We start from the raw sequence: 26,142 nt of genomic DNA, 5'->3' as shown, positions 1-26,142 counted from the left end.
TTAAATAGTTAATGCTCAAAAATAATTTAGTTAGTTCAATTCTTACAGGTAAACTCCTATTGTCCAGAATTATATACCCTAACCATTTACTATGATAACTGATAACTAATAACATTTACTTTATAAGTTCAAAGAAAGACTGTAAAACACACCAGTTTAAAGGTGAGATACAAACTATAAAAAACCAATGCAAAACTTTTTTATATTTAAAGTCTAATCATGTGGCTCGAAATTCACCAATTGTACTGGACATGCACAAAGTGTAGGTGGATAATCCTTGCTGCCAAGTAGGAAACAAAAGAACATTAAAATACCAGCATTTATCCATCTCTTGCAAGCTGTCAATCTTTACTAAGGAGTTTTTAAGGATTCTTAATGAAATGTAAAGACTTTTAAGGGCCCTTAATCAAATTAAGACAAATTAAGGACTTTTCAAGGATATTAAGGTGTATGAACCCTGTGTAATTTTCAGAAGCTTAAACAGATGACATGAAGTTTAATGGGAAGCCTTCATTTCACAGACGAGAGAGCCACACCCGAAGTTCATGCTTGCTTTTTTTTTCCGTATCTTTAATGTAGCTATCCTAACCAAATCAACAGTCCACAATGTTTTAAAGTATTTATAATGTAGCTAACCTAACCTAATTGACCATTAGTACCTATCCTTTTATCAACACATTTACAATGAACAAAAAAAAAACAGAAGATGCACGATCGGGCATTTGGCTCTCTCGTCTGCGAAAAGAAGGTTTCCCAAGTTTAATGCTCAGCTTACCTCTAAATTATGGTTCTAAAGGTTCTGTGTTTTGTTTCTCAGGTAAAGTATGATATCTATCACTGGAAATGGTTTTGTGATAGAATGTATGTATTAAGCAAGTTGAAATTAAAAATAGAAATTACTGATAATATATTTTATCAATAGTAGTTTGTATATGGAATTGTTTTGGTTTTGTTTCAGAGCAAAGAGATGAAAACACTGTATTTCCTTTTATATGCCTGTACGCTGACATGCGCACTGCTTGGTGTTGGAATTATTTTGCAAGATTTATCGGCACCAGCGCCAAACTTGGAGGGAACGTTAGTGAATATTCATAAACCTGGTTACGCAAAAGTGAACAGGGACTTGTGTCGAAACATCAAAAGTTTTTCAAAACTTCTGATATTGGTGTCATCAGCACCGGGCAACTTTGATAAGAGGCAGGCGATACGCCTCTCATGGGGTCACTTTGCGCTGAGACATGATGTGATCATCGGTTTCTTCCTTGGGGCGGTCACCAACAGTTCCGTACAAGGGCTGGTGGAAAAGGAATCTACAACGTACATGGACATCATACAAAATAAAAATATTGATTCCTATAGAAACTTAACTTTGAAATCTCTTTCTATGTTGCAGTGGGTAAATCAGTATTGCCCTGGCATTGGTTTCATACTGAAGTCTGATGATGATGTGTTTATTAATGTGCGCAACTTGTTGAGTTTTGTGGACACACAAAGGGAAACAAAAAATACCATATTTGGCAACGTGGCTCGAAATTGGAAACCGATCAGGTCTCACAATAATAAATATTACGTATCGGATTTATTGTTTCAAGATGCCCTGTACCCGTCTTTCGCCACGGGCCCAGCTTATCTGATGACACAAGATGTCCCAGCTCGTTTGACATCTGCTGCCTTGATGAAGGCCCCATTTCCATTAGAAGATGTCTTCTTCACAGGCATTGTTGCTGAGGAGTTGAATATAAAAAGGATTAACAATGTTCAGTTCCACCCATACTTTAAGAAAAAAGTTCATGATGATATTACAAAATTAATCAGCATTCACAAAATCACAGCTCATCAACATTTATCACTATGGAACAAAGTAGCCAATGATTATTTAAGCAAACTGGAAACTACACATTTACTGTATTAAATATAAAGTCTAATTTTTGTATGAAAATAAATCTTCATTTATAAAAAACAAATGTGAGCAGTCTTTCAGTACTCACCAGTGATGTGCAACATCTAAACTCACTAACGAACAAATTCAAGAGTTCTCATGTTGCAAATAAACTTATAATATGAAACTTTACATGAAATTAAATGTAGAATTTTTTAGAAAAAATGATGAGCATGATAATATACAAAAAAAATTGGTTGTCTGTAAAGTTGGTTTACGGACGATAGTTTAACGTGACGTCATAACAAAACATTGATGAAATGATTGCATACTTTTATGAATAAAATTGAATCATTTTTTATTGAATTATAACTATTTTGTACGGATACAAAGAAGGAGTGAAATGAAATATACAATTTAATTGATAAATTTACTTTTATTTGCAATCATTAATTCAAATATGTTTATTACTATAATGAACAGATTATTTTAAATATAACTTTTATACATGTTTGCTATTTAACTTCTTCCAATCTGTGTTATTCTGTCAAGGATAGGACGATGATAGGAAAAGTAGGAAACGAATGGGAGTGTTTCAATTTTAATGTGCCTCGAAAAAGTCAAATCCATGGTTGTTCAAATCGAGTGGAAGAGAGATAGATGCGGTGGAAGCGTACAATGAGCGTAATGGGACAATGTGCATAACGGGACATTTTTTCCTGCATGCAGCTGGCGTTCATCGATTTATTAGACGTCCCATCAAAACAGATTTTTTTTTTATTTTGACGTGGCAACGTCTAATAAATCGATGAACGCCGGCTGCACACACAAAAAAGTGTCCCATTACAGTGTGTCCCGTTACACTCATTGTACGCTTGCGCAGCATCTATCTCTCTTCCACTCGATTGGAACAACCATCGATTTGACTTTTTCGAGGCACATTAAAATTGAAACACTCCCATTCGTTTCCTACTTTTCCTATCATCGTCCTATCCTTGACAGAATAACATAGATTGGAAGAAGTTAAATAGTAAACATGTATAAAAGTTATATTTAAAATAATCTGTTCGTTAAAGTAATAAACATATCTGAATTAATGAGTGCAAATAAAAGTAAATTTATCAATTAAATTGTATATTTCATTTCACTCCTTCTTTGTATCCATACAAAATAGTGATAATTCAATAAAAATGATTCAATTTTATTCATAAAAGTATGCAATCATTTCATCAATGTTTTGTTATGACGTCACAAACTATCGTCCGTAAACCGACTTTACAGACAACCAATTTTTTTTTAAATTTTTCATAAAGAGTTTGTTTTTGTCAGTTTCTCGGGTTCACCAGGAGAGGCTCCTTGGAAGACTTTTCGGTAGAGGCTACCATACAAGTAAGAGATGCAAAACATCACATTAAATAAGTCAGGTTGGCCTTGAAAAATTTACAAATAATGGTAACAAAAATTGAATCATTAATGTTTTATACGATATTTTATGACAGAAAAGTTTAACACAAGAATTTAATTATTTAAGTACCTAAGCATAAATATACCCTCCTAAAAAAGTCAGGCTTGGGAGGGGCCATAGCTACCACTGCCCCCCTCTGGAGCCGTGCTTGGGGTCCACATATTGTACATTTAAATATAAGCTCTTTAACATATCTCTCATCTACCTAGCAAATAGTAGTAACAAAACTACTAAAACCAGAGTGACTTGTGCATCTAAGAAAATACTACAGCATATGATTATGACATGCTGATTTTCACCTGAGGTGGTGTGCAACTTTATCTTAATGCCTGGTCCAAAACAATAAACATTAAAAAACAGTTTGGATTTATTCTGTATTGAAAAATACTTACAAATATGTACAAGTAAATAACATTTTATAACAGAGTACAGTCTATAATTAAAAATGCACTTATTTAGAAGAACAATATATCCCTTACAAAACAATTTTTTTAAAATAAATCTCTGGCTAAAAGAAATTTTGAAGATTTTACAATGATATTTTGCAGTTAATACAATGGTTAAAAATGTTTTTAAGCAACTAAATTTTCAATTGGGAGATGTGATTGGATAACAAATTACATCACAGAGCTTTCTTTTATAAGATCTCTGAAAGCCAGAAAGTCAGTTTGCATTGGCCTTGCAGTAATATTATTGTGATTAGCTTATATCTACAAATTCAATGCTAATACATTACATTTCTTCTTCTTTTCTGCACAGCGGTATGAAATTCCTTATCACAGATGTGATACTAAATATTTTTTTTTTACAAACATCCAGAATAAGAAACAGACAACCACCAACAAAACAGTGTCAGGCTGTGTTTTAGATCAGTATTCCCAACCGGCAGGTTGTGGAAAATTTCAGACTAGGCCTTGAACCATTATCAGGGTGCGAAAAAATGGCGATAACGATCACAGCTTATTCAAATACCAGATCTGGTTAATAATGATGTAATGAAAACTTTTTATGGTCAATCAGTATTTTAATGTTTTGAATATTTTTATTAGTGGGGCTAAACAAAATATTGAGAATCAGGTGAGGCCAGGCTGTTTCAGACCATGAGTTTATCGGCCAGCCACGTTAGGCAGCTGTTGCACGAGATCACAATTTTTCGCAACCTGTCCATGGGAATGTGCAGATGTGTGCTCACTCCTGCCGTGCTGCGGCCCACTCGGAATGGTGTCGTGCTTCGGATGTAGCAGGTTGTTCTGGTATCACATGTGTCCCCGTGCAGCTGGTAAGGTACGAATCCAACTGGTGTGCAAGCAATTTATACTGACCGCCAGAGGATGAACGAAGCTTTGAAAATATGGAAAAGTGGAATAGAATAAATATAAAACTTACGCTTCAAAATAAATTGTTGTTTCAAATTTATATTTTTTCTTTAATTCATTAACACAGCTTTCTTCAAAAAGCCTTTTTTTCATTGGAGTTTTTGTGCAATTAGAAAATGAGAAAAATATTTTGAGTAAAGAGTACAAATGACATTTGTGGCATGTTTAAAATAGGTGTTTGTGTGCCGAAATAATGACGAACCAACATCACTGATGACTGTCATATATTAAGCATGTTTTCACATGGAGTTTGTTAGTGTGCACCTAGCTTTCGTTGGTTGCAGGATGTCAAGGACTTCTATCACGTGTCAGAAATTCATGAAATTGCAGGATGCAGTCTGCTAGTTTGTCAAACACCCTTGAGTTAGTGTAAACAGTAAATAAAAATGACAGCTCTACATGCCACATTATCATGTCAAGAGATAACACGGTAATCAAACAAAAAAATTCCAGTACGTATTATAATTTTATGAAGCTTTAACTTGCTTTATTTATTTGTTATCCTGCAAGTTTCGAACCAAACTGAGCTATTATAACTTGTGTGTGATCCCTCCCTTTTTTAAAAATAAATATGCTGCTTCTTGTTAACAAATGAATTTATTTATTCTCAATCAAATATAATTAAATTTTTTCCACCAGTTAAGTTGCATCCTGTAGATGATGTTTCACATTAATTCCAAATGTAGGTATTGCAATCTTGTACAATCATTTCCTTTCATCCCAAGTGACCACTGTTTCTGATGGTGTGTACACAACTGTGTGCTCCACATGCTGAAGCAGTGTAAAATGTTTGTCAATTTGAGACTTGTTCTTAGACTTAGAAACATCCTGGCTGACCTCTAGAAAAAGGATGTGGTAGGTTGTGGTGTTCAGAAATATCCAAGAGAAATGCAGTGGAGATAATTTAGTAAAGTGACATCTCAGGTTTCCAGTAGGAATGGACACGTCGATTCTACCTCGAATCAAAACCACTGATTCTCAAGCTGTAAGGAGGAATTGTATCATAAAAGGAATCATATATTTAGAATGGTAGGTCAATAATTTGGATGTAAATTAGATTCACATAAACTGATTCTCGCTACAAATGCGTATTTTACGGCCAGTACGCTGACAATGTTTTCGCAACTCACCTAGCACTAATACTTATTCTAAAAATGTGGTAAATTTTTTAAGGTTAGATCCCAACCGCAATCATCTATATTTATCCACAACACTGTACCAACCAAAGTTATATTTCTGTATTTGCAGGGAAAACATATGAAACTCATTTCAATATAACAGCCTTATTTCATAAATTAATATAACATCAACGTACCTTTTCTCTCCACTAGTTAAATAATGTCTTTCACTTCGAATGTCCACAAGCAACCATGACGTCATGTTGAAGTAAATAATTTAACGCAGGCTGGCAAACCGTGTTATTTATAATAATTTTTTATTCTTTCGTATACTAAAGCTAAATACCCCATTATAATTTTTGATACTTTAACGTAAATATTTATTGCTTAAAAGAAGTTAAGTTAAAATTATATTTACGTGTATATAAAGTCATTAAAATGATTGCCAAATATTTATTTTTGTGAATAGCATATTGCTTCCATATTTCAACAAATTTTTGTACAAAATGCATCATTTTCACATTTTGTGTCGATGTTTATTTGACGTTTACACAATTGCTTATATTATTAAATCTAATGTGAATTGAATGATGATAAACAGAAAAAGATCTCATGATCAGTAAAGTGTTTTAATTTCAATGTGAATGTTCACGGATGTAAATCAACAAACACAAAAATCGGACTGTTAAAGATCACTTGGCTGAAGTTGGCTTTATTTCAGACTTATTTTTCTTCCCCTCACTACCCCCACCCAACATGGTGAGCGGAGCAAAAGCGTATAACATTATCCATAAAAAGGGCACAAACTAAAAGGTACAGTTCTGGCCATGAAAAAGGCACAAGCCTAAACACTGACCATATAAATGGCACAAGCCAAAAATACAGCACTGGCCATAAATAAAGGCACAAGCCAAAATGTACAGTACTGGTCATAAAAAGGAACAAACCAAAAGATAAAGCTCAGGCCATAAAATGGTACAGCTCAGGCCATAACAATTGGCACAAGCAAATAAATATGGTAAAAAATAACAAGTGGTATAAAGTGTACATGGTGGGAAGAGTATATATAGAACTTGCTATTTTTGTGGTAAAAAGTATACAACACTGGACATAAAAATGGTAGAAAGCATACAATACTAGTCATTATAAATGCAATGTTGTAAAAATACGACAGAAAAATTATGGTAGGCAGACACAATGGCCATGACCATAAGTAAACGTACGTATAGAGTTGATATGCCCCTCCTGTTATGCCAAATGTCTGCTACACACTGAAATTTAATTATTTGTGGTACGTGGCATACAGCACTGGCTAAAGGCCACAACACATTGGCATATCAGCTCTATACGTACACAGATTGTTTACCTTAAAAACTAGTGTGCAATCTTGTGTTTTCTGATGGTTCAGGCCTTTGGCCAGTGCTGTACGCCACATACCACGAATATTGAAATTTCAGTGTGTAGCAGACATTTCGCACAACACAAGGACATATCAGCTCTACACGTACACAGCATCTTTTTACATTAATTTTTTTATTTTAATTCACAAGTGTGCAATTTTGTGTTTACTTATGGTCAGGGCTATTGTGCCTCCCTACCAAGATTTTTATGGTAAGTGTTGTATTTTTACAACATTGCACATATAATGGCTAGTGCTGTATGCTTTCTACCATTTTTATGTCCAGTGCTGTATACTTTTTACCACAAAAATTTTAATAGCCAGTACTCTTCCTACCATGCATATGTATGGCCACTGCTGTTCACTTTTTACCATAATATTTATGGTCAGTGCAGTACCCTTTTCACCATTTGTTAATGCTTTACTACATTTATTTACTTGAGCCACTTTTTATGGCCAATGCTGTAGTATTTGTATTGTGACATTTTTATGGCCAGTTCTGTAACATTTGGATTGTGACATTTTTTCAAAGGCAGTACTATACAATTTTATGGCCTGCACTGTATCTTTCCAATTGTTGCATTTTTATGGCCAGTACTGTACATTTTGGCTTGTGCCTTTTTAGGGTTAGTACTGTACCTTTTGCCTTTGCCATTTTTATGGATACTCCTGTATGCCTCGGCTCTGCCCACAATGTGTGGTGGGGGAAATAAGGGGAAGAAAAATAAGTCTGAAATAAAGCCAACTTCAGTCATGCTAAAGATCATGGTAAAAAAGAAATTTCACAAAAACACAAAATCATGGATTTTGATGATTTTTAATTACGTAGTTCGCAATACTTGCAAATTTTTTCAAATGTAAATTTTCAGAAAATGTACGTATATTTAGACTTCTTAAGTGTTATTCTTTAGGTTACCTTTTGCTTGAATTTCAAGTTTAATTTAGAAAGGAAGTAAAATTGGGAATTAAAATCAGAATCGAAACTGGAATCGACCCATCCCAGTTTTCAGGTGTCTGGTTACGGTGACCGCAGGCAGGTGTTCAGCTCCAAGAGTGAGCAACGCACAACACATTTCTACATTCTGGCATTCTAAATATTAGCACTTTTTACTACTCAAAATACTTGAAACATTCCCCCTTCTAAAAAAAAAAAAAAAAAAAAAAAAACACACACACACACACAACATCTAGCTGCAGAAAACAATTTAAAAGGGTGGACATAGTGCTTACATAATTCCATTACTTAATGGTCCCACAACTGTTCATCACCAGAAAAAAAATTATAATACAGTGTTTGTGATTTATTGCTCTGCCATCAGGCTATAACAACATTATCTTGATTACTTTCAAGTTGCAGTAACAACACATCCTTAAACACACTATTCAATTAACCTTTTACACAGTGAAGGTCTCCTCAATCATTTACATATCCAATTAAATATATAACAACATTTAAAAACATTCTTAAGGCAAGTACAATAACTTAAATTACAACCCATATGCATGATGATATTAATGGAAAGCCTGCTACATTGATGAAAGCTATGAATAAATAACTGAAAACACAGTGCAGTTTGAATAAAAATTTTTGATACGGTGGCTATAATTTGACCAAATCGCCATGCAAAACATAGTTAAAAGTTAAAAAATCCCCCCCCCCCCCCCCCCAAATCATGTGTGTTGCTCAATCTGGCTGTAATACTGTATAATTAGAGACAGGATTGTATTGTTTCATTTTTAGTTCAATTTAGTTTTTAAAAGAAGAGACTCCCATGTTACTGTTTTTATTTTTTTATAAATTCTCTTTATTCATCTAAAAAAAATTTATTATTCAATAATATGGAAATAAAATATTTTTTAATACTCACGTTACCAAAATAGTCTCATTTTGATTGACATCTTATGCACTTATACAGTAAAAACATTAGTAATAAGCATGGCTAAAACAGAACTACTCAGAAAAAAAAATTAATCAAAAATGTTTGTGTTTTTTTGAACATGTGCCATCATTAATGTAAAAAAGCGTTACTAATGTAAGTCATGCAAAATCAAACAATAAAATATTAATTTTTTTCCAATCCATTTTAGTACAAAATTCATTCTAAATAAATTAATTCAATGATTTTACCATGATAAGACATTAAGTTTTTGTAATTTGAGTTAACTTTTGTCAAAAGGCTGATTGATATGTTTCTAGTTAAATATTGGTGCTAAATGGTGTATTAACTTTTAACTTGCATTTCAGCATTATATATTTTATTGACATGCTTAGCGGTGTCATTTCTGTTTTATTGCAATTCACCACATAATCGTGTCCCTGTGTATAACAGAGCAAAGAACATCCTAAGAAACACTGGACGACGTGATTGGCCGGCGAGACAGCCTGCCGCAGCCACACCTTTTCTTTTCACAGGGGGTGTGGGGTGTCAGGCAATTAGGTGATGGGATTACATCTCTTAGACAATCAAGTCATCAGAGACAGCCACACTATTGCAGGGAGGAATCCGAGTCTTCCAGAGTGCAAGTTGAACCACTAAAACAGATGCTAAGGTTGCACATGAAGCAGGCACCCTTCCGGCACTTCTCGCTGCTTCCTATCGCTTCCCTTGCCATATGCTTTGTTCTACGTCAAAATCAGATATTTAAATGCGATAGAAATCTTACAGGGCTAAAATAACACACTCAAGACTTTGAAAACAAGAGTGGGGATAAAGAAAACAAACTATAATTTTTGAAACACTTTCGGTGGTCTGCAAATTATTTTTGGTCACTTTATAAATGAAGCAGGCTTTATTTACATAGTTCTAAACTTAAAATAATTCAACTCATTAACACAGGCGCACACACACAAATGCACCAATAGGTAAACACATATAGGTATGTGAAATTTTTTTTCTCTCACATAAACAGAACTAGCAAATATGTGAAGTTCTGAAAACAGTGGCTTGATGAAAACAACAGCACAGGGATAAAAAGTAATGTACAAAAATTTTCACTTTTAAAAATAAATTGAAGGGTTGGAAAGCAAATATCTATAAAAACTACACTGCACAATATAGTTTACTACAATTTTTCTATAAAATTATTAACACCAGTAAAATAAAATATTACACATTCCCATCAACAATCCCTCTAAGTCATTTATAAACTATTCAACTAGAGTAACTTCACTCTGCCAAATGCCACATTGTTATGAATGAAAATGAGTACCTAATACTTCCACAGTTTGGAAAAACAGGAGGAAATCAGCGGAGCTGAGGTAATGGCACAAATTGTACTCCACTGGTAACAATAAGATTAAATACAAGGTTTTGGCTAAGGAGAAAGAAAAATTAAGTGACAAAGAATTTACAAACATGTACTGCTAGTGTAATTCCTTTTGTGTTAGACGTGAGACTCATAGACAGGCTACGCTGGTTTCTTTAAATACCTACTGCCACCCTTATCACACCTAGAATGTTTGTTCTCTCTCAATGCAGCAAATGTTGACTAGGCTAACAGGGGTAACTACAGCACAATCTGTAGCTGTGCCGTGGTTCAGAAACTAATTAGGAGGGCCTAACTTCCATTTTTGATCCTGATATGATCATGCATTGGTTTCCTCAATTCTTTCTTACTTACAAAAAAAAAATCCAATATTTTCTAAGTGGACACAACATCTAAGATTACTAAATGTAATAAAGATTGAGAAACACCTTGAATAGTTGTCTTATATCATAAACAAGTGTACCTATATAAATGTTGTAATCAGTCACATCATTCTGGTTAAAGTCATCCTAACCAAATTACACTAGAAATTCCATTACATTTATGAGCACTCATCAGAAAAAAAAATCTGAATTTGGAGGTTAACTTTTTTCTGAATTTAGGATTGAAGAAAAGCATTCTTAAACTGTTTGCAAATTTGTTCGTCACTAAAAAAGTTACAGTATAATTCCAACTACACGGTTCCAGAAGGTTCCTTCATACTCACGCACCAACAATATTGTTTGTTGTTCAAACCAAGTGAAGAAATAACTGCCCAGTGGCACAAAAACAGAAGAAATTAGAGTAGCAAATATGGTTGAAAAGTCCTAAAGTGATGGTCAAAAAAAATAACACTAAAACCAAGCAGAAAAAGTTTAATGGTGCAACACAATCAAGACCAACAGATGTTAAAATATCTGCATTATATGTGCTTAAGAATTATCTGTAAGCAACATGCAGATTATCAGTTCACCGGGCAAGTGATAATTGATGAAATGTGACAGAACTGGTCTGCATAACACATTTTTCTAGAAAATTCTTAAAGGTTACTGCACCAGACAACAAACACGTTTCCTTGAATTGCGATAAAATATAAATAACGCTAAATGTGCAAATGTGCAAATGTGTAAATGAAAATCAAGTCGTGAAGTAAAATCAGAATTTTGCTAATTTGTGTAATTGCATGCTTCTGACACCACAGCCTTGCACACCTATATATTACACCTGTCACCATTTAACTTTCCTTACAAAATCATCTTTCAAAAGCTGCAATAGCTCTCTTTTGGTCACTATTTTCACATAAACAACTAAATAAATACTAACTATCACACACAATATTCTTGTCCTTGTAAGTCAAGATTCTAGAATCATTAACAACGAGGGGCACTTATGCAATCATATTTCCTCAAGAGGCATTCAATAAAATCACTTTGGGCAAGACACATTTACTCTTATTCCACAGCTTGAAAAAAAAAAAGAGAGAGAGAGAGAGAGAGAGAGAGAGAGAGAGAGCACAATCTCTGATTCTATACAGAGGCATTCAAAGAAATATACTCAAACACTATCAAGTACAAACAGTATAGTTGTTACTTGTTATCTTTCTATTATTTTTCATGTTCAAAACTATAACATAATACTGACATTACTACAATACTTTCTTTGATCTTTTCACATACAAAATGAAATTTCTAATTTTGGAACATAATAAACATGATATGATGAACTAAAGCTCTTTTTATTGTTTAGTTAATTGCAGTCAGTAAAGAACTAATGGAACAATAAACTAAACAAAAAAAAAGTATTGCACATAAAAGTAAAGTTAAAAATGCTGCACTGAATACCACTTAACAATCTCAAATATTATACTCCTCAATCATACACACATGCACACAATCAACACAAAAATAGCACCATCTTGATTATTAAATTATTTTCAGTTCATTATAAAAATAGTTTGTATCATGGCAATGTATTGTTATTCATACATTAAAAATTTATACTATGTATATTAGACATGGGATCACTTGTTGCAGAACACATTTACATCCTCGTCACCATCTGAAAATAAATTTAAAGGTGCATTGAAAACTCAAATTTCAATTATATTAAATGATTCATCCAAATTTAAAAAAAAAATAATAATAATATAGATTTGTTTTACTGCACAGACATTTGCTACTACAGCATTAAATATACCTATTTCAGTATACAATAAAGTGGTTTATTGAAGATACAGTACATCAAATGACTTCAGAGTGAACTGTATTTAAAAAGACAATCATGGGTAGATTTTCTAGCTGCAAATAAACTTACAGTATCTATGCTTTCATTATTGCACCTCCTCTTCCAACACAAAGTCATAAATAACATATTTTCATGTATACATGCTCTCCATATATACAAGCTCTACATGACCATTTGTCAATCTAAGTCAGTGGTTATTGAAGTGTGCATTAAGCACACTCGACAGCCTAGAAGATTCCCAGGTGCACATCGTGGTATTCCAGAGAAAAATGTTTTCAGATATAAGTATAGCATTTCATTACGTATATAGTAGTAGTGTTGGGCAGATTCCTAAAATATATTGATTCTGATTCCAATTTCGATTCTTAAATTAAAGGGTTGAGATTCTTCGAATCCGATTCTGAATCCTATTTTTTATACGACAATGTTCAACAGAGTAATATACTCAAAAAAAGGTTGTTTATGATTTAAAAAATGTAATTGCATTGTGTTTCATTTTATGTGCATAAATTAACATTATATACAGCTTATATAATGTTAAAAAGCATTTTCATTACCCTCAAGTTACGCTACCTTGAATTTCTAGCACAATTTGGCCTTTTAACCTTGCATATACAGTAGAATCCCGCTGATGCGACCCCTCACGGTTTCCGGAAAAACGGACTTATAAACGGAATGGACGCAATAGAGAATTGGGGCCAATTTTTACCCCCCCCCCCCCCCCCCCCAAATATATAAAATACTCGCGCTAAATGAATTCGCGTCACGCGAGTTCGGCTATGCTAGCCGGCTGGTTGTTATTTTCGTTCAAAACATGGCGAAGGAACTTGTGTGGATCAGGTAGAAAACATTCGGCTATAAACGAAAGATATAAGAACAATGCTATCCTGAAATGCTGTGACATGTTTTTGGAGTAGATAATCACAGCGACAGACCGACAGGATGCGCTCCCGCCCTTGCCGTAAGCGATGTTTATTTTGACAGCTCAAGCAATTATCTTTTCCACGTCCCTTCGCAGCGTAAAAAAAAAAAAGAAAAACAAAACACATTGGAATGCAGATGGAAAAGTAACTATGCAGTAAAATAAATATATTTACGGCCCTGCTAAATTTTTCTAGTCAATAAAATTTGAGTTATTAGTGTTTTTTCAGCAGAAACTGCTGTGTGACTAATAAACAAATTGTATCATAATAACTTAAACTTATAAAGTATCTATTAACGGCGAAGGACAGTCGTATAAGCCCATAAAAATATTTATTTTACCGAGAATGGACTATACAACCTGGCTTTTGTCGCACGCGGTGTGGGAGGGGAGGAGGATGCTGACAGTTTCTCACGCAGAAGGTTGAAATAAGGGAGGGAATGTGTTGAAATGTTAGTTGGAAAAAGGGGGGGAGGGGGGGTTACATGGTTTGTGGCTCTGGGAGGGATGAGTCTTGAAGAATTAGCAGGGGATGGGAGAGGTAAGCATCACGTCACGTATGACGTCAAGCCGTCGCTGCCGCCAGCCTGGTCGGACGAGTTTCTTACGCTCTCGCAGAAGCTACCACAGTGGCTTTTTGTGCGGGCGGGTAAGATAACATGACAGCTGAGATGGCTTTTCGTGCGATAGTGGACACACCGAGCTCGGCTAGACACTGCCGCGTGGACAGTCTAGAGGGGTGGTATCTATTTTTAGCAGTCTTTTGTATGCCTACTTGCTTACAGTACAGCTCCCGCCAAGATAAACATGAACACATAACGCCCAACAAAGTGTAACAGACTTGTTTTTCAGCCGATTTTACTCAAATTTTCGACTTTATCTGCTTAAATTTTTCACGGTTTCTCAAAAAACGGTCGTATAAACGGAATGGACGCATCAGAGGGGGGTCGCATCGGCGGGATTCTACTGTAGTTAAACGAAACACGTGTTCAAACACTGCCAATAATCAAAGATGTCTTATGACATAAATTGTAAATAATGTTATAACTATACCAACTTTAGATACCTTACATTATCAACTCCATTAATTTATTGTAAAAGAAGAGGGTTTGTACGGTTAGGTTAAGATTTTTATTTTCAAGCACAACTAAATAATGATCCAAATAAAATGACAATATAACCTCGTTTTTACATATTTCAAGGGACCAGCGCCAAAAATAAAGTAAAAAGAGGGATTATGATGGAAACAAATATGCACCACACTAAAATAAAATAACAGAGATGCTTACTTTTTAATATATTAACTAAAACTTAATTATCTCACTTGGTGAAAAGAATAAATCCATCCAGTCTTGCAGTTCTTCAAAACCGTAAAGAGAAAATAAATTTTCTGTTCTTGAGTAAGAAAGATCTGTGCATGTTTAAGCATCTCAAAATTTCCACATTTTATGGTGATATTTTCTTACACAAAATATAAAATATTTAAACTCTTCAAATAATCGCGCGTTAACATTTAATTAATTTCAGAAATTTATGGGAAACAATTCTGTTGAACTAACACAACTACTTTCAAAAGTTTTTTTATGTTTAGTAATAAAAATTTACAACCGTTTCAGCAGCAATGTTTGGAAATTCAGATTTGCCAACTGCCTTTCCAAAATATTTCTAATGTAAAACGAGCATCGCTAAACATGCACAAGAACGCTGATTTACAGCAATTTGGTTAGGTTGCTTTTAAACTTATTTTAATATGGTCGCAGTAATCCACTGTGAATTTTGGCAAAATCTGGTTGAAAAATTATTTATAATTCTTTAAAGTTTAAAGTGCAGAGATGTGAAACATCTTAATTTTCACGTTCACGTCACCAAAGATTTGGTTCATGGCCATATGGTTTACCATGGCAGGTAGCACAAACAAAAAATTAGGTTGTTTACAACTTAGCTGCCATGATCAAATAGTTAACGTTTAGTAAATAAAATTTACATTATTTTCTTTAAACAATGATGGTTTTGTCTAAATTTTTTTTAAGTTTTACTATTAAATGCAGTGCTGCTGCAATGTAATTTCCGAAAAATGCTTTCACTTAAAGCGGGAAAGTAGATACTGCATTTGCACTGTAGGGAAAATGGTGGTGCAAGTAAATAAATACGTTAATCACCGAAATTCAAAAATCTCAGTTCCGTAAGAAGATTTTATTATGTAGTTTAAAAATTAAATTTGCATACATTTTAATATTTTCTTTCGTTATGTAGGAGATGTATTTTGCAAACTTACAAAAACAATGTAGAAATTGGTCATGGTCGATTCCAAAACCATTGTATTCTGAATCCCGCAATTACTGCGGAATCGGTGGAACCGGCCGATTCCGGAATCTGAATCGACCCATCACTAGTATACACAGTAAAAGTCCGTTATAACGTAAATTTATAACGGCGCCAAAAGTTTATGTTATAGCAAATTTTCGTTATAGCGAAAATTAAAAAAAAAAATCTTATTTTTGTAGCATTTTTAAAATATATTATTTTCTCACTTGTTTTTACAATGGAAATTCACAACAAAAGTAAAGGAAATATACATAAAACTTACTAAAATAACATTTTTAAGCTATATCAGCACTTGCAGACTGCGAAATATGAGACCATGTGGCCGTGATAAGGCCGTCACGCACATTGTCGCTAAGCGCACAGCTGTTTGTTTACATGGAGACGGGCGAGCGGGGTCACACAAGGTCATGCAGGCCGCTTCCTGTAGCTTTGACCGCAGTTGGTTTGCTGGGGACATGTGCGTTAAGCTGATGATATCGAGTGCATATTTGAGGAGTTTTGAATACTTACTAACCATATGTAAACTCAAAGATGTAGTGAAATTTATTTTAAAATTTGTCACAATATTACTCACACCTATGAAAAATGTCAAAAACAAAATTTTTTTTAAAAAATCTCTAATTACGTTGGAAAACCATACAAATTATATAAAATAATTTTTCCGGCAATTGGTCAGTAACACAAAAATAATCACTCGTACAGACCCTTGGAAAATAACACAAAATTAAAAATCACTTTTTAAAAAACGAATCAATTTTCGTTTGCCTTGATTTCACTAGACTTTCGGACAAAATAAACGACTGGACCTCTTGGAAGTTCATGAAATCTTTCGTCGAAGCATTTGTATGTTGATAAAAACGACTGATTGTGTCAAGTGCCTCCATCATTGACGTTTTCGACGGAACAGATACATCACTTGGTGCGTCGTCATTATTGTCATCATCTTCAGACGCCGCTTCGTATTGATTAGAAGAGACGAGCTCGACAAGTTCCGTGTTCCTCAACTCCCCGCACACGTCAAGATTATCATCAGCGCGTAGTGCCGTACACTAGAGCTGTAGCAAACCGTATGTATTTGGTACTGAGTAACGGGTGCGCCATCTAGTAACGAAACGTTACACACGAATGCATTTCGTTATTCGCATTTTTCGTATGTTTTACGCATGGGCGCGCATATTTGATAAATTTACGTTACAAAGAACGATGTTTGTTTATTTTAAGTAAAGTATAATTTGGAAATTCGTCGTTCATTTTTTTTACTGTTTATTAAACATATTCTGTGAGTAGACAAAGTTTGAGGTTGGAACAGAAACAACGTAAGAAAGTATTTTTTACAAATTAGAAATATGTATGTTTTTGTGTTTTATTATCGCGTATTTTCATGTTTTTTTGTTCTTATCTTAAGAGATAATATAATAAAGCCGCTCTAATGAGATTTAATTGTTTCTTGGTTAACAAAAACTGTTAATTATCAAATATTGTTAATTGTTTATATTCTATTTATTATTATTTACGCGACGTCATACTGATACTGTACGTGTACGCAATACGACTTGATTCGTTGCTGCAACATAACATAGCATGTTATGCTGTATCAGAAGTAACGAGTAACGTAACAATACGATAGTAACGAGTACTAATTGTTATAGTAACGAATACATACGGGTACACTTTTTTTCGTTACTTTTACACCTCTACCTTACACTGAAACTACACCGTACACAACGCTTACGATGCAGGTGTGAGACGAGTTATGCTCATTTACGGGATACAGTCGGCATGATTCTAAATAAGTAATGCTCGCAGCGGGGCCCTGTCGCACTTGCTTTCGTCGCCGCGAGGCAAGCTATGCTCGCTGTGGGGCCCCACCTTGTGCGGTGTTGCCAAGACGGCCACATCATGCGCGTTGTTTCATTTGCCGGATGTGTGGAATTGTGCGAAGCTGTTTCTCATTTATTAAGGAAATTGTAGATATTTTCTCATTGTTTTAGAGCAAAATTACAGGTGTGTAATCTATCGCTATAGCGAAAATGAGCCCACGCTGCATCCGTTATTTCCGAAATTTTTATCCTATGCAACATATGCAAAACTGACGGTGCCGATGGCAATTATCGTTATAGCGGACTTTACGTTATAGACCGTATTCGCTACAACGGACTTTCACTGTACCTCTCTTTATGTTAGCACATCATTATTATGTGCTATTTGAACGACTCTACAGGTTTTGCTTGAACAGTGACTTAATTATTGGAACATATTTTTTAGAAATTTGAATATGATGAGCATACTATTATTTAAATGTGACCGACTTCAAAAAGGTTTGAGAACCACTAGTGCAAGTATTAAATAATATAAAATGACATAAACTCACCTGTTTAGCCTACCCGTAACGTTATTCATGGAGCCAATGGTAGCTTTAGGATCTGCTGACAAAGAGCTCCACATGGTGGCTTCGCAAGACTCAAAATGTGAGTCAGTGCAAACATTCCCAGTGGGAAGAAAAGCTATACAGGAGTTCAGAACCCTGTAAAATCTAAAAAAAAAAATAAAAAATTCTTAACAATATTTCATAAAATTAAATAAAAAATTAACTACTTTTAAATGTTAGAATGATGTTCAAACATGCATAGGTACTTAAGTTCTGAAAATATGAACAGTATTTAATTACTTAAGTTTTTATGATAATTTTCATGAAAGAAATCTTAATACAAGAATACATTTGAAATAAATACATACATAGCTAAGTTAGCAAATATTGAAGCAAGTTCTGAAAAAAGAAGTAACTAACGAAACAATAATATATTTTCATACTGGAAAGAAAAAGAAAAGTAAGAAGAAGAAAAAAGGTAAAACATAGATAGCTGAAGAAAATCCAAAATAAAGTGAAATCTGAGACTGCAAATGACTTACCAGCCACTACATGAATTAGAACTTAACGTCTCATCTCAACATCAAGGGTAATTATAAGCTACGAGGAGTGGTGAGATAAGGCTGGAACATGGACATAATGAATGGGTGGGGAGAACAGGAGCACCCACAGAAAACCCACTAGAACGCGGCAACCCCCACCACGTTCCCCACTAGCAAAAAAATCATTGTCTGACCCCACCAGGAACCACACCCATGTTGCCTTGGCGGCCGGCAGCCACCGTGGCTCTCCACCAGAATGCAATTAATAACCGCAACAGCCAAAGGGCAACACGCGCAGGTGTCACATGTCGGTTACCTGGAGGTCAAACCGTCGATCCATTCCTTCAGATCAACCCCGAACCTGCGGGAGCTGGCCACGGCTTTCCTGTGCATCGCCTGTCGATCCTCAGCACTGGGGAGGAACTTTTCCCAGAGATGCACGTGGTGCACGTCATACGGCTGACCTGGCCCACTGTGCAGGAAGCTGCAGCATGCAAAACATTTCATTCATTTTTTTATTCGTAAGAGATGGTAAAACACAACTACACATATCCTATGGCAAGGAACCTTTCTAGCATTTGCTTTCGATGTTCTTGGAAATCATGGTAACCAAATTAGAATGATTGGGCCGGGATTCAAAACTAGATTCACTGCACCACATCAATACATCACACATCTAAAAATCAAAATAACTTCAAAGAATTACATGCAAGATACCTTATTTATCAGCGTATGGGTCATAAATTTTATGTATGTGCATTATACTATGGCTGCCACCTGCGGGCCGGCCAGCCTGGGCAACTTTTATAATCCTCCAGCCCGCACAAGTTACTGTAACGTGCGGTGCTAGATTTTATTGAAATAAAGAGTAGCTTACCGCCTTTCTTCGCTTGGGACAACAACAACAACAACAACAACAACAACAACAACAACAACAACAACAACAACAATAAAAATAAAACCATACATACAATAGACAGGAAGAGAAACACAGGTATAAAAGAAAGTATGTATTTTTCCTTTGTATTTTCATTAGGTAGTGCTGGGAAAAGGATGTAACATAGAGGTGGACCCGGAAGGGGGGGGGGAAGGGGGCACAGGACTACCACCTCACCTCTTCCCTCAGTAAAAAAGGAAGCGCAGAAAGAAGACAAAAGGCCAACTATCAACACCAGTGCCGTATTTATTACGCGCCAACAAGCTGAGACATAGACACAAATACTTTCACACACACACACACACACACACATATATATCTGTGTGCATGTGTGTATACACACACATATATACATGTGTGTATATACACACATATATATATACACACACACATACACCTATAGATAGAAGTATTTGGATCTCTACTGAAGACAAATATGTGGTGGGACCCATATTGAAGGGTGACCCTTACAGTGAAAAGGAAACTTTTTATGCCCAAAATTATAGATTCGATGCATACATAGGGGCAATCCTTCTGCAGGTAAATATTGTATTCCAGTTGCTGTGTTATAGCTTTGAATATATATTCTGTATAGAAGTCGCGAGTGGATAGTATTTACTCTACGTTTTTCAGAAGCGTATGATGAGCAGCTTGGGAACTTCACCGCTGCAGTGCGCTGCCGTAACGCCCTGTATCGTCTTAGTTGTTATTTACACGTTAGAGTGCAACACTGTCGCCCACTGTCATTCCCCGCACCCCCCACCTATCAGTCACTGCAGCTCAAGGTCATTCAACGGGAGGGGGAAGGGGTGTTTGAAGAGTTCGACACTTGTCCGCTAGGGACCACCACAAGTCGATGCCCTAGAGATGGTGGCGATTGCGGCGGTGAATTAACCAACTACCTCAAAACCGTATTAGAAATATTAACCTGGGCTGGCGACTTCTATACAGTATATATATTCAAAGGTTATAGTCTTGTTTATTTATGAAGCAGCAGACAACTGACATAACTGAAAATAGTCTGGCACTTACAGATATAAAAAAAATTACATTCATATACAAACATAAACATAGAAGGAAAATGAGGAAGAAAACAAATGCACAGGGCAGAAGTGGATAGTCAAGCTATCAGCCAAAACACATAAAAAATAAATATGTACACTTAAAAAAAAATTACTACATCGAAAATAAATACTATTCACAAAGTAATACACAATTAAATTTACATTCACAATACAACACTTAAATAACGACAGCAAATTTTTTTTATTTATGTTACAAAAAATTAAATTACCATGTTTTATCGCATAATCATCCCACATTTTATTCTAAAATGAAGTTTGAAAAGTAGGGGTGCGAAGTTTATGTAAGAGAAAAAAAAATTATTAGATTAAGTTATTCAGGAAAACAAAACCCATTCATGGAGAGTACGTTTATTTAAAAAGTGAAGTATAAAAGAGAACGCCAAACAATTTAAATCATTAAGTCATGCAACAAAAACCTTTCTTCAACTTTGAATATAAAAACAAAATCTAATATCCGAATGCGAGCTTGAATGAACACGTAACTATCATTGTAGTACACACTTAATATGAAAGAGAGCGCGCGTTGCATGCAATCGGCGAGATATCGATATTCGACTACGGGAAGCAACATAACCAAACATGAATGATGCCAACTAGCACTGGCAACATTTTTATAAGCGGTACTCCGCGGCGACGCAGATTAACAGATTAAGGTTATAAAGATTAAAAATGTCTTTAAAAGAAAATCTGCACATAAGAAAACTTCATATTTCCGTTAATTAAATAAGTGGTAATGTCCAAATAAATATTAGATTTCTACTTTAAAATACACTAGAGTCCCGTTATAGCAAGGTGTTACGGTTCCGGGTTTGATCCTCGCTATAACCGAATTGGACAGATTTTGGCCTCCAAAAAATAAAAAATAAACGAAAATAGCATAAAAATTGGGTTTAAAACTGTATAATTGGAAAATAACAGGTTATATTAACGAAATCTTAATTTCTGTGAGCAGATGTGTGAATTCTCTTTAAAACGATACCCTACAAGTACGGATGCGATCACCGATTGCGTCAAAATAACCAGAATACCCTAACACGCCACGTAAGTATAGCATCTCAGCCCACAATCGACTACTCGAATTGGCCCGCGGCCGACGCAGCATTGTCCTGCTATCTATTGTCGACGCGTGCTGTCTGCTGGCAGCCATGTTGGTTCGGGATGTTACTAACAGGTGGTGCTAGTGTAGCGCGACAATTTAATTCCTTACAAAAAAGCAGGAGTGCGGCACCTAACGTACGCTTCAAACGAAATAGTCGCTGGAAAACTATACTTTTTTCATTTAAAGAAACCTGTTTATTTTTTTAGAAAATAAATTTGGGATAACTCAAACCATCACCACCCCCTTCCCGGACAGATACCCCAACAACTGACCAAAACAAAAGTTACAAGTAAACTGTCCTAGCGATTCGGAAATAAATACGGTAGTGCCTACTATTTGTCGGATAGTAAAATAAATAACGTGACTTGATTGTAAATGTGTCACGACTGAAATAATTCCAAACAAGTTTATAAATAATTGTGTATTATTAACGCGATCAATTAGCAACAAGTATAAAGACGGCTCTGACTTTTTGGCCTAACATAGTTATAAACAATGTTATTATTCGTTAATGAAAATGTCCCAAAAAATTAATTAAGAGCATTTATATTTAAAAAAGTCCACATTGTTATGTTTAATGGCGGGAAAAAATAGATTTTGTCTATTTTCTAAATAATAAGAAATGCGTACAAGTATATGTATATTCAAAGGCTTGGTTTATTCGAGTCGAGCATATCTTGGCCTTGAAGCCAGCCAGTGATGCTGTGACTGTGAAGTCGCACGCACGCACTGAGTTTGGGCGTTTGGATGATAGCCGGCTTATCTTGTAGCGACGTAGTCAGAAACTAAACAAAGGGACTGCACTCTTTGTAGCCTAGCAGTTGCATTACACACGCACATATCCCCAGCACGTTCAGCATTTGTTATGCTGAGTTCACAGGAATAGAATAATATTAATGAACAGACAACTAACGGAAGTTTGATAAAAGAAAGGACGGGATACTATTTTTAAAGCCACGCACATAGGTGGCGACTGCGAGGCTGAAGAATGTGACAGGTGTCAATGGCAAGATGTCTAGTGGCGAGCGAGAGGGGTGGAGATAAAGCAGACAAACAACCAAAGCGCGCTTCACGCGATCACGCCGTAAATTCCTCAAAATAACCTCGTTATAGCCGTGTTCTCGCTATTACCATGCTCGCTATAACGAGATTCTAGTGTACATAGTTTTATATGGAAAAATACCCACACAAAGAGTTAGGAATCTAATAGCGGGACCAAAAACATCATGCAACATTTACGCAGGTGGTTTTTTTATCCAAATTTTGACGCCCTAAAATATAGGTGCGACGATTATGCGATAAAAGAGGATACTACTGAGAGTGAATATTTGCAGGTCAGGATAAAGAAAACAACACACATAGAAAAATAAAGGACACCAATTTAAACAGTGACCAAAGGTAATACATATACAAACCAGCAACCTTTATTGCGGGCAATAATTTTGATGAAATCTGAGTACAGTGTAAACATGATTTCTTCTATAGTACAGTTTTCACAGTAAAACAGATAATAATACCGGTTGGGAAACGCACGTGGTTTGCTGCTGGGAGACTTCGACCCCCGAAACCAGCTCCAGTGGGACCACTAGGAAGTGTGTCTGGGCAACCAGCGTGCTGTTGTAAACTATTTTAATGTCCCACACGCCGGGAAGCAGAGGTTCGTGTAACGATGGCTTCACTTGACTTATCTGAAACCAATACATGTGTTCCCACATAACAACCAAACTAAGTGGCTGAAGGAACTGAACTACAGTATAATCAAAATAGCTAGTTACAAGGCATTAAGTCTGGATTTCATTGTAACATAAAGGAAATTAAGGTTGTACACAGAAAAAATTGCATGCTCTCATATTTTTTTTCTCTTTCAAAACGTGCCTAAAGAAATTTAACTTCAAAAAACATTCTTCAACGTGCGACATTCTATAAAGATCGGTATTTGCACTGAGTAATGGGGATACCAGTATGGAGTAAAAATTTTTTTTACAGTAAATGATCTATGACCAAGTGTTGTAGTTTTGTAAATAACCAGGCAGATGGCCATACGCACCACTGCACCTTCTTCCACGTGGACTTCCGACACGTCTGCAAGCTGGCCAATGGGGTCGACCCAGAGGAAGGTTACGTTTGAGGAAGCAGAGCCCGCGCTGACCGCTGCTCCAGCAGTCAACTGGTAGACCAGCACTGGCTCCGAGAAGGGCCCCAATACCTGGAGTGTGTTCCGACTGACCTGCTCCTTTTGGTCGTACTCTGAGCTAACGTACAAACTCTGCAAGGAATACCATTTTAATAATTAATAACACATCAAAGTTACCATTGCTCTTAAATGTACACACTATGGCTGAACAGCATATAAAAAAAAGGTACAATAATTTTACAAGACTTTAAATTGGTAAATATTTATCTAACACAGAATGAATACAAAGAACCGGTGAACCAACTACAGGAATTTTTACAGAAACTTTCATTAAAAAATATTTTACACGTTTTTTTGGTCAAAGAGTGATTTTTAAAAATCTACAACCCAAATTAAACATGAGTATCAATACAAAAACAAATTTTCTACAATTTGCAGGAACATACCAAATTTTTAAGTTAGAGGTAATTTACACATGATTTAAGTGGTCAGTCTTCAACTATTTATATTTAATGTACCACTATTAAATGAAGTAGGGGTAAAAAATAAACAGCTGCTGGAAATAAATGTTACATGACTTCCAGTATCATGGACTTTTGTGATAAGTTCTTCAGTTTTCTTCCTAACCTAGAGACACCCTGTTATATGTTATAACCTTTATGTATCATGGTCTCTCATGTTGAGGTCTGACCAACACACCCAACCCCACAGTATTTAAAATCCAAAAAAAAAATGGCAGTTTCAAAACTTTTCTACGATTTCTGGTGAAGTACATTTGGAGATGGATACACAATTCTAAAAAAAAAAACTTATATTGAAGCTCAAATTTATAAACTGCATATTATGCCACTTCTAAATGTAATATGAGATTTAACATGCATACGTAAATAAAAAAAACTAGGCTACATAAATTTATGAGAGGGTACACAAAAGAAACCGACTGATGGTGAAGAGGGGGAGGGGGTTAAGAAGTTTGTTTTGAGTATTTTCTATTTTAAATTATCCGAATTACTAATATAATTACAAATCATTGATCCAGATTCTAATTTAGATTGAAATAAATAAATAAATAAATAAATAAATATATGTGTGTGTGTGTGTGTGTGTGTATATATATATATACACATACACACACACACATACATATATGTGTGTATATATGTATACACACACACACACACACTCTAAGAGTAATAATGGGATCAACATTGGTAGCATAGAACGTGATGTATTATTTAATGAGTGATAGGGTTCTTAGTGAAGAATTTTTGTAAATACAGTCAAACCTCTATCTATCGAACTCGCATGTATCGATTGTCCGTGTTTATCATATACTTTCTACGGTCCCGGCAAAATTGGCATACAACTAAGGTTAAAAAAGTCCGCTTGTACCGATGTTCCAATTATCGTTTTGTCCGCATTGATCGTACAAAATATGTGGTCCCGTCACTATAAATTATAATAGATGATCGTTTAACCATAAAGATTTTGCAGAAATAACCATATCTTAGACAGAAAACGTCATAAAATCAGTAAAGATTGTATACAGAAGTAGTAAAAATCACCTTAAATCTGCAGCCAAGTAATGGAGCACATAAACATGAAGAAAAGACAAATGAACAACAACTTAAGAAGAAATATGGATGATGTACCATAACTACAGTACAAACCCAATTGTTATCTTACGATAATTACCGTAAAAAGAACTAAAGATTCTTTGTAGATACCATAATACTACAGAAGCACGATAGCTACCACATTTGCACTATAGTTACCGTAACAACCGAGATGATGTATATTTACTGTGATGGTAATGTATTTATTTATGACATTAAAATTAAAGAACATTATTGAAAGAAAAAAAAGGATGTTAAATTTTGATATGTACGGTTGGCACATGTTGCTAAGAAATAATGTGATCTGAAAGAATGCAGTACTACTACGAAAAGTGAAAATGGTACTCGTGGATTTATAGGTTATGGCAGTCTGTTTCGTTTTTCTGT

At 35.1% G+C, this 26,142-nt stretch overlaps 2 protein-coding genes across 3 annotated transcripts in view; one reads left to right on the top strand and one right to left on the bottom strand.

The window, feature by feature from the left end:
* The window catches only part of LOC134529416 (UDP-GlcNAc:betaGal beta-1,3-N-acetylglucosaminyltransferase 7-like), an 81,849-nt gene extending 79,676 nt beyond the window's left edge, over positions 1 to 2,173 (top strand). For both annotated transcript variants that reach the window (XM_063363472.1, XM_063363476.1), the window contains exon 2: positions 959 to 2,173. In XM_063363472.1, the coding sequence (XP_063219542.1) occupies positions 968 to 1,912 (945 nt within the window). In that variant the 5' untranslated portion in view covers positions 959 to 967 and the 3' untranslated portion in view covers positions 1,913 to 2,173. The remainder of the gene's footprint in view (positions 1 to 958) is intronic.
* Positions 2,174 to 3,693: 1,520 nt separating this feature from the next.
* Positions 3,694 to 26,142, bottom strand: part of LOC134541698 (xylosyltransferase oxt) — an 80,035-nt gene continuing 57,586 nt past the window's right edge. The window contains exons 12-16 of the mRNA XM_063385337.1: positions 24,053 to 24,271; positions 23,539 to 23,693; positions 19,201 to 19,368; positions 18,346 to 18,507; positions 3,694 to 12,541 (exon numbers count right to left, since the gene is read on the bottom strand). Coding sequence (XP_063241407.1) covers positions 12,535 to 12,541; positions 18,346 to 18,507; positions 19,201 to 19,368; positions 23,539 to 23,693; positions 24,053 to 24,271 — 711 coding nt within the window. The 3' untranslated portion in view covers positions 3,694 to 12,534. The remainder of the gene's footprint in view (positions 12,542 to 18,345; positions 18,508 to 19,200; positions 19,369 to 23,538; positions 23,694 to 24,052; positions 24,272 to 26,142) is intronic.

This window comes from Bacillus rossius, chromosome 1, assembly GCF_032445375.1.
Source record: "Bacillus rossius redtenbacheri isolate Brsri chromosome 1, Brsri_v3, whole genome shotgun sequence".
NCBI classification, from domain to species: Eukaryota; Metazoa; Arthropoda; class Insecta; order Phasmatodea; family Bacillidae; genus Bacillus; species Bacillus rossius.
This window is presented reverse-complemented; position numbering and strand designations above follow the sequence as displayed.